At 35.0% G+C, this 12,742-nt stretch overlaps 1 protein-coding gene across 1 annotated transcript; it reads left to right on the top strand.

Annotated features, from left to right (window-relative positions):
* Nucleotides 1–451: 451 nt before the first annotated feature.
* On the top strand, nucleotides 452–4,902 carry LOC115694752 (serine carboxypeptidase II-2). Its single transcript, XM_061116989.1, has 11 exons — nucleotides 452–561; nucleotides 711–1,025; nucleotides 1,332–1,439; nucleotides 1,976–2,071; nucleotides 2,159–2,251; nucleotides 2,454–2,539; nucleotides 2,630–2,893; nucleotides 3,433–3,566; nucleotides 3,893–3,988; nucleotides 4,200–4,305; nucleotides 4,513–4,902. Exons 2-11 carry the CDS (start codon nucleotides 743–745, stop codon nucleotides 4,675–4,677), a joined length of 1,431 nt encoding a protein of 476 aa, XP_060972972.1. The 5' UTR covers nucleotides 452–561; nucleotides 711–742; the 3' UTR covers nucleotides 4,678–4,902.
* Nucleotides 4,903–12,742: the final 7,840 nt, after the last annotated feature.

The raw sequence follows: 12,742 nt of genomic DNA on the forward strand, positions 1-12,742 counted from the left end.
AATTTTAAATATTTTTACAATTTTTTTGATTTTATTTACAGAAAATACGGTGTTTTTATGTTGTACTCATTTTAATTTGTTATTAATTTTTTGTTATATGCATATTATTTTTCGTTATTGTTTTGATGTTATTTAAATGTTATTTTTCATGTAGTTTTCTTATTATTTTCGTGTTTTTTTATAAAAAATCGTAAAAATGTAAAAAAAAAAAAAATTTCTGTAAACATTAAAATGTAATTTTTTTTAAAAATATGGTGACTCATATAATTATCCTTAAATTCTATTCTAAGACTTTCCAGTTCGGATACTTGTATTACGCAATCTTTTTCTTATTCTTTTTTTTTTCCAAAAATAACATATACTTTACGTCATATTTTGTTAGAAAAACATATCTTGAAAATTGTAATCTTCGTACATATGATCTGTTTGTACCATAAAATAATATTGTCATTATTATAGCATGAGAGAGAGACCAATGGACCATTGATGATTTTCCATACTTTGTCAGAAAAAACCATCAAGGTTATTATCAAATAATAAAAATAAGAGCACGACTATTAGGTATTAGTAGTAATTTTCTATATTATTTATTAAATTAAATTGTTTTGGAGTGATTTGAACTAATAACACGATACCATCCACCACCACAAGTATTGTCTTCCACTCCAATCAATCATATAATAACAACATTGCTTTTTCCTTGCTTAAAGGTTATTACTTTCTCCAAATTAACCAGAAAAAAATGTTCAACTCAAGAGGGCTTCTTGCTCTGAACTTGTTCACCATAGTCCTCCTCATCAATCTCCATCTGGGTATTCTTGTTTCGAGCTTCTCTAATGACCCACTTACTCAACAGAAGCTTGATAGAGTTGGAAAGCTCCCTGGTCAAACTTTCAACGTTGGGTTTGAACACTATTCTGGTTATGTCACAGTAAATAAGGAGTCTGAGAGAGCTCTTTTTTATTGGTTTATTGAGGCTGTTGAGGATCCTGATTCTAAGCCCCTTGTTCTCTGGCTTAATGGAGGTCAAAGCTTTATACTTGATTTTTACTCTTTTTTTCTTCGTTTGATGATTGGGTTGACTTTTAGTAGTGTTTGTGATAATGCGTCAATGACATTTAGACCTTTATTCTTGATTGTTTAATGGCAGTTTATGGAGGAAAAAAGAGATACTCTTACTTCCTTTTCCCACTAAATTTAGTTTTCTAAGCTGCAACTTTTCATTGATCAAGCTTTTGTAATTTGCTAAAATGTTATTATTTCAAAGGTGGTCTTGCTCTTTTGTTTGATTTGTGTGTATTTGCTAATTTGTTAACTTTGACTTCTTTCAGGTCCTGGTTGCTCATCAATTGCTTTTGGAGAGGCCGAGGAAATTGGCCCATTTCATATTAAACCAGATTCCAAGACCCTTTACTTGAATCCTTACTCTTGGAATCAAGGTATGTTCATGTTGTAACTTCTACAAATGTTGGTATTAATGGTAGATATTATTTCTAAGATAGTTGAAGTTTAAAATTAACTTTGATTAATAATGATCAGAATGTGTTATTTCGTTTACTACAACCATGATGGAGTGAGCATAATTAATTAGATGAGGATATGTATCAGTGCAAGTTAGTTAAGGGCACTGTATGTTATCAAGTTCCATTGGATTATTTTCCAAATTCAAGCTCTACAATATCGATTTCGCCTTGATTTATACAAGTCACTAGTTGCAGTTTTTGCTCCTTGTTACCAAAGTGATTATGTGCATTGGTTTGAGTTGAGTATGTAATTTCGAAACACCTGTGCTCATTTTTGTGTGTTTCTCTCTTATATGATTTGACTTCATACGATTCGATTTAGTTGGTTTAATTGGACAGTGTTTTAAATACTTAGTGTTAACAATGAGCTGTTCTTGCCTATTTGGCTGCATAGAAGCCCTTATAACTCAATTATTACTTTTCTTCTCTAACTTGCTTTACCATTTCTACAGTTGCTAATCTTCTGTTTATCGATTCGCCTGTTGGAGTTGGTTATTCGTATTCAAACACATCCTCTGATTTACTATCAAATGGAGACAAAAGAACTGGTATAACACTCAATATCTTCTGCACTGCAAACTATTTATGTGTTGGTAGCTTCAAATTTAATTCATATTATTTCTCTCTTTTTGCAGCTGAGGACTCTCTGCAATTTTTATTGAATTGGGTTGAACGTTTTCCTCAGTACAAAGGAAGGGACTTTTATATTTCAGGAGAGAGCTATGCAGGTGATTAGCCTTCTAACTCACTTTCTGCTGATTTAATAAAATTAAGTACCAAATATCTCTAAATTCAATTGCTAAATTCATGTTTGAACCAACCAGTTCTCCAATTTCTTCATGCTAACCATATCTTATGCACACTTACATTCATATATCATCAATACTTTGTTTGAATTGTTGGTTTCATTCATGGACATCTATGTATTAGGACATTATGTTCCTCAGCTGAGCCAAGCAATTGTAAAGCACAACTCTGCATCAAAGGAAAAAGCAATTAATCTGAAGGGCTATCTGGTACTTGTTTCATTCATTTCTCTAGGAAAAGTTCCAGTTCCTTGTGTATCTTGTGAGAGTTTAAAGAGCTAAGATATTTGTTTAATGCAGGTGGGAAATGCTTTAACCGACGATCACCACGATCACTTGGGGCTTTTCCAATTCATGTGGTCAGCTGGCTTGATATCTGATGAGACATACAAGTTACTAAACGAACTATGTGTTTCTCAGCCTTTTATACATTCCTCAAGTTCATGTGATAAAGTTCTTGACATCGCTTCTGAAGAACTTGGCGACATTGATCCATATAGCATCTATACCCCCGCTTGCCATGCTAATGGTAGCCAAACAAATCAATTGCGGAAAAGAAAGCATGTAAGTATGCTATTCTAAACTGCTTATCTTATTTAAGGAGTAAACAAATAATTTTCTCTGCTAGTTCTTCTCTGCAAGTCATTTATTATGTTTCATGAGGTGAATAAATAGTTATATAAGTGCTAATATTAGAATGGGGTAATAAACATTGATAATCTGCCTTTCTTTTATGTACTTCACCTTACATACAACTTTTTCAGCATAAGCTCTTTGAGATAACTTTTGTAAGGGTGACATTTTTCGGTTCAGAGTGTCATTTGTAGACCAATCATGCTTTATGTTATAGAATTACTCATCAAGTTTCCATCTGTGTTTAGCTTGAACCCTCATATCTAAACACTAAAAATAGTTAGCTGCAGTTACTATTTTTAGTAATATTAGAATGTACATATTGATCGTCCACAGTTTTATGTATGTAATCACCATGGCGAATTATCTACACTATCCTAAAATTGGAAACTGAACTTATGCTTTTGTGTTTTAAGTTTTGATATTTTTGTTGTATTATTCACTTTTAACACTGGTTATTACTGTTGTAGATTGTTGGTCACATTAGTCAGAAGTATGATCCTTGCACGGAGAAGCATTCGATTGTCTACTTCAACTCACCCGAGGTTAAACAGGCACTTCATGTAAATGTAGATTGTGCACCATCAATATGGGAGACTTGCAGGTATAAAGCATTTTTTTGTGATGATTGGAATCCATCCATTTCTTGTTGAACAATTCTGTAGATTCTGATAATGTACAGTACAGCTGCTCAAGTTTTACATCGATTCTTGTCATGTTTGTGTTCAGCTGTACTTACTGTGAATCATCAGTTTCTTAACAAGATATATGATAATGGATTCTGATGGTTTGACATCAAATTTCTAAACTTTCTTGATGTGATATGCACATTATATTCTATGTTTTTAGAGCTATTGTTGTTGATGGCATTTGGTGCTGCAGCAAATGATCAATCTTGTTAACTTCACTTTCATATTCTTTGATAAATAGTGAGGTGGTAGGTGCCAACTGGAAGGATTCTCCTATATCTGTGCTTGACGTTTACCAGGAGTTGATAGAGTCGGGACTTCGCATATGGGTGCTCAGGTACCATTTCAACACCTCAACTTCTCATGGTTTTTTCTCCTCTTGTTACAATTACATGGTCCAAAACATGACATGTTTCTTAAAATAAAATTTTGACCTTGTTTAGGAACTCTTTTTCAGCTAGCAAGCATTTCTATTCTCCCATTTCGGTTTAGTTTTGGAAAATATTAGCTAATGGTTGTACTCTGTCTCGATTTTTTGTATGTGACAGCGGAGATACAGATGCTGTCATCCCAATTACATCTACTCGGTACAGTATAGACGCTCTTAAGCTTCCAACTCGAGGCCCATGGCACGCCTGGTATGATGATGGAGAGGTAAGTAATGCTCATAATAAAACAACATTCGCCTACTAAAATATTCTGATATACCAAACGGGCCCTTATATACTCGAGTTAGTTGTCCTACTAAATTGCATCAGTCCTGCCAAAATAATCATAATCTTGTCAAATAAATAACATGATTAACATGTAATGCTTTAGACAACATTTAGTTTTAAACATGTGCAAAATGATCATCAACAGGTTGGAGGATGGACACAGGAGTATGATGGGCTTACTTTTGTGTCTGTGAGAGGAGCAGGCCATGAAGTCCCTCTGCACAGACCAAAACAAGCTCTCACCATTCTCAAATCCTTCTTGGCCGGATCATCAATGTCGTCGAGTCTCAAGCTTGTTAGTGACTCATGAGGTTTCTTTATGAATTGTTGGTGGAATCAATAACTTTTTAGTAATTCCACACCATGCTATTATTACAGCTCCACAAAAGTGATTTTTTATACAAAAAAGAAAAAAAGAAGAAAAGAAAAAGCAGAAATGATTCAAAGCCAAGCCCCAAAATGATGATCTTTTGAATTTGTTAATTGCTATTTGTATTTGGTGGAATCATACATTGAATATAATCATTTTACCAAAGAAGAAGTTGCAATGTTGTGTTTGGTGTTTTATCTTTGTTCTTTGGTCCCTTATTTGGATGTTAAGTTGGATTGGGGCATTTAAAAAATAATAACAAGAAGAAAACAAAATACAAGTTTGATGTTTGAAAATTAATTTTGATCACCTAATAATACATTAAATGGTATATTTTTTTATGTTGGCTTATATATATTCAATTGAAAATAAACCCAAAAATATAGTAATGTATTTGTAAAATAGTAGTTTATCTTTTTTAGACAAAATTTGTAAAATAGTAGTTAAGAACTTATGAATGAAACAAGTTTTTTTTATTACTAGTTAACACTATAGTAGTTATTTTTTTAAGGAAGATTTGCTGAATTGGCCACTTCAAGCATTCGATAAGTGCACTATATTTCAATAATTTTTATTTTACATAAAATATATATCTTTAATTATATTAATTTTTTAATTTTTTTTTCTTCCAATTCATATTTTTAATATAAAAACAAAAAATTATATAAAATTTTATTAGAAAAAATAAAGAAGAAAAAGTTATACATGATTTAAAAAATAACTATAAAAATACAATTTGAAAAAGAATTGAAATTAACATAAAATAATGTGAATTTTTTTTAGAAGCTGAGAAAAAAATTCTAAGAATGATTTTTAAAAATTATTTTAATTTTTTTTTTTTTAAATATTGAAGTGTACTTATTATTTTGTAGGGTGCAAATAGATCTCTTCTTTTATTTTTTATAATTATTTTCTTGTATGAGAATATTGTTTTCTTTTTCATAACTAGTGTAAGAAAAATAATAACAGAACTAGTTAAAATATGATTTTTCTTGAAGCGTTAAAATAAGATATTTAGTATCAATTATTAAAAAATTAGTATTAACTTTGTTATTTTTCAGTTAAACAAATATTTAACGAAATAAAATAAAATAAATAATTTTTTTTTTTATATAAAACACACTGAAATCAACGTTATCAACCTTCTTTTTTACGAGAATTAACTCTATAACGATGGTCTTGAGGGCCTTGCTTATGCAATAGTATTCTTACTCAATAAAGGTCGTATTTGGCGTTTTATGGTTACTTGGACTGATGACAACGGCAGCGGCACAGGGGTGTTGATGATATCATTAGTAGGACTAGGAATTTAACTGTCACACCTGAGGAAGAATGGGAAGAAAATATAGAAGAAGTTGTGGAATTTGGAGAGAAAGTGTTAGTTGGGAGAGTGATTGCCCGAAGGGAGATGAGTGAGCGACTGTTTAAAAGTATCTTTTCTAGAATGTGAAAAAGGCTGGCGATTGGAATGTGAAGATTCTTTAGAATGAATGGGGAACATTCATTTGTGAAAATTAAGTTCGCTGATTGGAAGGACTTGAAAATGTGCTTGAAAAACAACCATGGCTTTTCAATGGTGGGATTTGAATACTGGAAAATTGGGCTGAATCGTGTCAGTGGGAAGATGCTCGTCTTGATCAGATTTTCTATTGGGTGCGAATGAGAGGCTTCCCTCTAAAAATCTTTACCAAGAATAATGTATGTTGTATAGGGGAGCAAGTAGGGGAAGTTTCAGAGATACGTTACTCAACAAGTTTTCTTTGCAGGACATGTCCGTCTTAGAATTGGATTTCATATTAAGGAAAGTATCTTTGTTGGGATATTCATTCTTGTTGGGCGAAAAAAGAATTGGATTCCAATAAAGTTTGATCTTTTGCGATTGTTATGCTACAACTGTGGTATCTGGGGACATGAACAAGGTGTCTTCCATGTGACACAAGAAATGGAGGCGGATGAAGAGGTTCGTTTAGTGCCTCGTTGAGGCTCTTGGCTTAATGAAGATGACACAATAGAGGTCGAGAAACTAGTTGAGAGCCATCGTCAAAACTCTGAGTTAGAGATACCTGGCTGAAGTGCTCATGAACTCACGACAGTGAAGCTGACTGCAAAATCGAAAACCACCATCTCCAGTGAGATCTTGGAAATAGTTGAACCAAAGGGCACGGTTGAAAAATCCTCCACGATTGTGGTTGAAAACGTGGGCATGGAAGTTACTAATGAGTTAGCACATGGGCCCACAATTAATACAAATGCCAACATGAATATTGGGCTTCTTGAATTTGGGCCCAAAATACCCATCACTAAGAAACGCACCACGAACCAGTTGAGGAGTAATGAGTCAGAGGGATGGACAAAAGTTAAGAAATAAAAATGTACCCAGGGCTTTATGAAAGCAAGTTGTAAAGATGGTAACAATTCAAGGGTTCTTGATGGTGCTGTAATCGACACAGCAAACCAAGGTAATGTTAAAAATAATGGTGTTACTGGTTTTGCTGTCAGGGTTGAGCGGAATGATACCCATACTTTGAATTAGAGTAATGGTCAGAGGAAACGAGTCTCTCTCAAATCAAAAGCTCAAGGCTACAAAGAAAATCAGATCAATGGTGAAATTGGGTGTGGCAAGACTGATAGTCGGAATGGTTCAAAGAATGGAAGTTTATCTGTGGTTGGTTCTTCTTCTGAGGTTGGTATTTCTAATTCACTGGGTTTATTGTCTCAATTATCTAATTTTGAAGCAGCGAGCCTTGCTGAGCAAGGCCGCCAAGAGCAATGAAAATCCTCAGTTAGAATGTCTAAGGAATTGGATATCCTTGGACATTGCAAACTCTTCAATCCCACATTCGGGACTTTGCCCGAGTATTGATTTTTTAGCTGAAATTAAGTTAATTAAGTTTCAAGTTGAGAGGTTGTAATCTGTGTTACAGTTTGAGAATTTCTGGAGTGTGGATAGGATCGGCCTTAATGGTGGGCTATTACTTCTTTAACATTATATTGTTCAGGTGCGGGTGGACTCCAGCTCTTCTGGACATATCATAGTTGTGGTGGCTGGGGAATGGTTCCCTCCCTGAAATTTGACTTGTTTCTATGGGAATCCCAACACTTCACAAAGAGAGATCTTGTGGGAATTATGGCGCAACATTAGAGATGCTATTGTTGGCCCTTGGATGTGTATCAATGATTTTAACGAGATTACTAGTTTATCGAAAAGATGGGCAGTGTTTTAAGACCTGCAAGACTTATGGAGAGTTTTAGAAAGGTTATTGATGACTGTCGTTTTAATGATTTTGGGTCGAATAAAATAGAATTGATGTGGTGTAACGGGTGTGAATCAAATTTGGTTTTTGAAAGATTGAATCATGGTTTATGCACAGAGGACTTGCTTAGGATGTTTGATGGGGCAGACATTACTATTTAAGATTGGATGGGGTCTGATCATAAGGCTCTTGCGGTGGATATACCAGTTAGGGATAGTAGTGATACATGTGGACAGACTAAACGCAATAGCCGCTTCCACTTTGAAGAAGCTTGGGGGAAGATCTTGAGTGTAATACTATTGTGGACCAACACTGGCAAGATCAACCGATTATGTGGACAACTGGGGGTTTTAGACAACGAGCTTCTAATTGTGGCAAGGTACTTCAAAAGTGGAATAAAAGAAGAAAAAGAGACTTACTAAGGAGATTTTTAAAGTGAAGAAAGTCATTCATGAGTTGTCTTCAAGGAACCATCAAGGAGTTTGGGTGGAGCTTAAAAAACAAGAGAAAAAAATTAAATGGACTCCTTGACAAAGAGGAGAAATACTAAAAGCAGCGTAATAGAGCGATGTGGTTACAATGTGGAGATAAAATACGAAATATTTCAATCACAATGCCTCACTTCAACGTAAGCAAAGTGACATCAAGGGAATGATGGACCACTTGGGGGTGTGGCAAGATGATAAACTAGTTTTTCAAAACATTATCGAGAATTATTTTGCAACCTTATTCTCCTCCTTGGATCTGCGAGAAGATGTTCTTGATACTATTTTGGCAGCTATTCTACTAAAAGTTACAGCACCCATGAATGAAGATTTGGAAATCCCTTTTCAAGAGAATGAGATAGTTGTTGTGGTCAAAGATATGGTTCCTACAAAAGTACCAGGTACTGATGGTCTTCCGACACTTTTTTTATCAAAAATTCTGGTTCAAACTTAAAAAAGATGTTGTGGCAGTTTGTCTGAATATTCTGAATAATGGTGCTGACATTATCGGATTGAATGACACAATTATTGCGTTGATTTCAAAAGTTGATAAGCTAAAGAAAGTTGAAGAATTTAGACCCATCAATCTTTATAATGCCATTTACAAAATAGTTTTGAAGTGCTTAACTAATCGGCTACGGTCTACATTGGGGGAGGTCATTTTAGATTCTCAAAGTGTGTTTGTTAAGGGAAGACTCATTCATGATAATGCTATCATCGGGTTTGAGGGCCTTCACACTATGAAAAAGAACTGGTTCAAGAATGGATCCAAATTGGCTCTTAAGTTGGTTATGGCCAAGGCATATGATAGGATGGAATAGAGATTTATTGATACTATGATGAGACGCTTGGGGTATTCAAATGTTTGGGTGGAAAAGATTATGGCATGTGTCACCTCGATTAGTTTTTCTTTTCTTATTAATGGGAAAGTTATAGGGAAGGTGACTCCGCAGCGAGGAATAAGACAAGGGGATCATTTATCCCTTTATCCTGTTTCTATTTTGTGCGGAAGCCTTTTCTGGTTTAATTTATAAGGCTGAGGAGGAGGGTAGACTTTAGGGGCTGGCTTTTGGTCGAAGGGGACTTAAGGTTTCTTATCTATTTTTTGCCAATGATAGTTTGATATTTTTTGAAGCCACAAAAGCAGAGTGTCACAGTTTTTAAGACTTGCTGAATATGTATTCTATTACCTCTGGACAAGTTGTCAACTACCATAAGTCGGAGATGTGTTTCAGGCGTATGGTTGAGGAGGATTTGAAGGAAAGACTAACATGGATGATGCAAGTAAAGGTTGTTGATAATTATGAAAATATTTGGGACTCCCATCTTTTGTGGGTCAAAGTAAAAAGGGAATTATTTGAGATGATTAAAAATAGAGTCTGGCAAAAAGTTAAGGGGTGGAAAGTGTCCATGTTTCTCGGTGGCAAGAAATGAGGTGCTAATCAAACCCATCCTTCAAGCGATGCCTACTTACACTATGAGTTGCTTCAAAATTACTAAGAGTACTATCAATAGCCTCCATCATATGGCAGCAAGGTTTTGGTGGGGCTAATTAGAACATCATATGAAAATTCACTGGTGTAAGTGGTCATACCTTTGCAAGCCAAAAGAGAAAGGTGGTCTGGGTTTTAGGGACCTACGGTTGTTTAATCAGGCGCTCCTCGCTAAGCAGATCTGGCAGTGTATTCGGTATCCCACACTTTGTACTAAAGTTCTCAAGGCTTGTTAGTTCCCAAACAAAGGTATTTTCGGGGCTGAAAGTAGAGCGCGTGCCTCTTTTGTATGGCGTAGCTTGATTTGGGATAAAGAGATCATATTGAGAGGATATAGGTGGAGAATTGGTGATGAGAATGTAGTGCGAGTACTGGAAGATCCATGGCTGCCCCGACCACATACTAATAAGATATATGATAAACCATTCATTCCTGACTAGATGCATGTGATTGATCTACGGCTGGCAAATATTTCTTGGGATACAGATTTTGTTCGGGCCCTGTTTAACAATGATAATACTGAGTTGATTTTGAGTACTCTTAGTGGTGACTTCGATCTTGAAGACAAGATACTATGGCACTTAAGCAAAAATGGTGCGTATATGGTGAAAAGCGAATATAAAACGACTGTGGCTATGAGGGAGGAGTCGGCACAATCAAACTCTTTTAGGATGGAAGCATGGTGGACCTCGCTTTGGAGGCAAAAAAATTCCTCCAAAAATTAAGCATTTCATTTGAAAAATATGCCATAAATGGCTCTCTACAAATTATGTTTTATCCAAACAGGGTTTGTCTGTGAATCCTACGTGTACTCAGTGTTCTAAGGGAAAGAAAGCAGATGTTTTCATGTTTTATGGGGTTACCGTTACAGTGTGTTAATTTGGAAACAGTATGGGCTATGACATCAATTCAAAGACAAGAAAAGTTCTAATGTGATGATCTTCATGGAAGAAATGAAAGAGGTATGACCCGCTACTACTTTTGGTTTCTTTTTTACTATGGCTTGGAATCTATGGAACATTCGAACAAGCGTTGGTCATGGGGGGTTTGTCCGCATGATGGAGACATGATAAATTGGTGTGGTAAGTTTTTACAGGAGTACAAGGATATAAACAATGGGAGGCCAAAGGCGGCTACTGCTAGAGAAAATGTGTGTTGGACCCGACCAATGGAAGGCTATCTTAAGATCAATGTTGACGCAGGACTACACAACCAAGAAGGGTGCTTTGCTACGAGCTATGTGGCGAGAAGGGATAATAGAAATATCTTGTTTGCAACAGCCAAATTTATGCAGCAGGAAAAAACAGTGGTCGAAGCAGAACTATTAGGTATTCGGGAAGGAATTATGGCTGGGATTCAACGCAATAATGGACATTTAGTGTGGAAACAAACTGTGTTTAAGGAAAGTTCATCTTGTTGAAGAAAAAAATGAGAATTGTCGAGACATTGATGGTTTGCTATACTAAATTCGTTCTCTGCTGCAACATCCGAAGGTATTGGATTTGTTTTTTGTTTTTAGAAAAGCCAATACTATGACTCACATTTCAGCTAATCAAGCTTTGTTATTTAAAGCTAGTACTATGTAGATTGGGGTTACATCCTCTTGTGTTCCTCATACTCTAGCTATTTCTTTTGTAATTGTTTTAGTTGAATGAATTCCATTTAAAAAAAAAAACACACATTATTACAATCCTTTATTTTTAATTGATTACATAAGGAAAATTTAATTAAATATGCTTACATAACATTAAAATTTTTCCCCTTAACTTATAATTACCAATATTTGTAATCTATGCCAACTTTAATTTTATCCCCAAATTACCCTCCCCATTTATATCACATCGGACGAAAAATAAATAATACATAAAAGCAATCGGGTCCGATGGTGGCCCGATGCTACCCATTTATTTTTTATATTTTTGTACATAAAAAAGTTAGCATCAAGTGACCATCGGACCACTATCGGACCACCATCGGACCATATCTGCTACCATTTTTTTTTTTTTTATGTTTTTGTACATAAAAAAAGTAGCATCAGGTGACCATCGGACCACTATCGGACTCCATCGGACCATATCTGCTACCAATTTTTTTTTTTTTTTATGTTTTTTGTACATAAAAAAAAGTAGCATCAGGTGACCATTGGACCACTATCGGACTACCATCGGACCATATCATCGGACTACCATCGGACCTTCGTCTTCAACCTTTACTCATTTTAACAACAGGAAGGCATCGGACCACCATCGGGCCTGACAAAAAAACCAATTTTTTGCCCAAAACTCAAATCTGGCCATTTTCGACCCTAAATGTAACATTTACTCACAGATAACAAACATTAATCATTCAATTTATTGTTTTGACAACATTGCCCATCATAAATCACCCGAAAAAACAATGACAAAAATAAATAAAAAATTGGCCGAATGCTTACCTTCGACATCTCGGAGGTAGTCGGGTCTCACGGTGGTCGTTTGTGTAGGCGGTGAGACGTAGACAGTCTGTGTAGGCAGTGAGGGGTAGGCTCGATTTTGGTGAGGGTGAGATGTTGAGAGAGAACCGAGAGAGATAGAGGAAGAGAGAGAGAGTTGAGGTTTGAAAATGAGAGGGGTATTTTTGAGTTTATTATAAAGTGGTCATATTTTTTAAATTTTGAAATGCATTAGTTTAAGCATAAAATTTTAGGTGTTTTATGTATATTTTTTCAAATTTCCCTTACATAATTATTTCTTCTTCTTTTTTAACTTCAAAAATAAAAATAAAAATTCAGAAG

Source organism: Cannabis sativa, chromosome 6 (genome assembly GCF_029168945.1).
Source record: "Cannabis sativa cultivar Pink pepper isolate KNU-18-1 chromosome 6, ASM2916894v1, whole genome shotgun sequence".
Taxonomy (NCBI): domain Eukaryota; kingdom Viridiplantae; phylum Streptophyta; class Magnoliopsida; order Rosales; family Cannabaceae; genus Cannabis; species Cannabis sativa.

Bases quoted from the DNA above. Each gene is read 5' to 3' on its own strand.
- LOC115694752 (XM_061116989.1), top strand. From the start codon at position 743: ATGTTCAACTCAAGAGGGCTTCTTGCTCTGAACTTGTTCACCATAGTC. The intron at 1,026-1,331 runs GTCAAAGCTTTA...GACTTCTTTCAG, and splicing joins TGTTCTCTGGCTTAATGGAG to GTCCTGGTTGCTCATCAATT. The intron at 3,989-4,199 runs GTACCATTTCAA...TGTATGTGACAG, and splicing joins CTTCGCATATGGGTGCTCAG to CGGAGATACAGATGCTGTCA.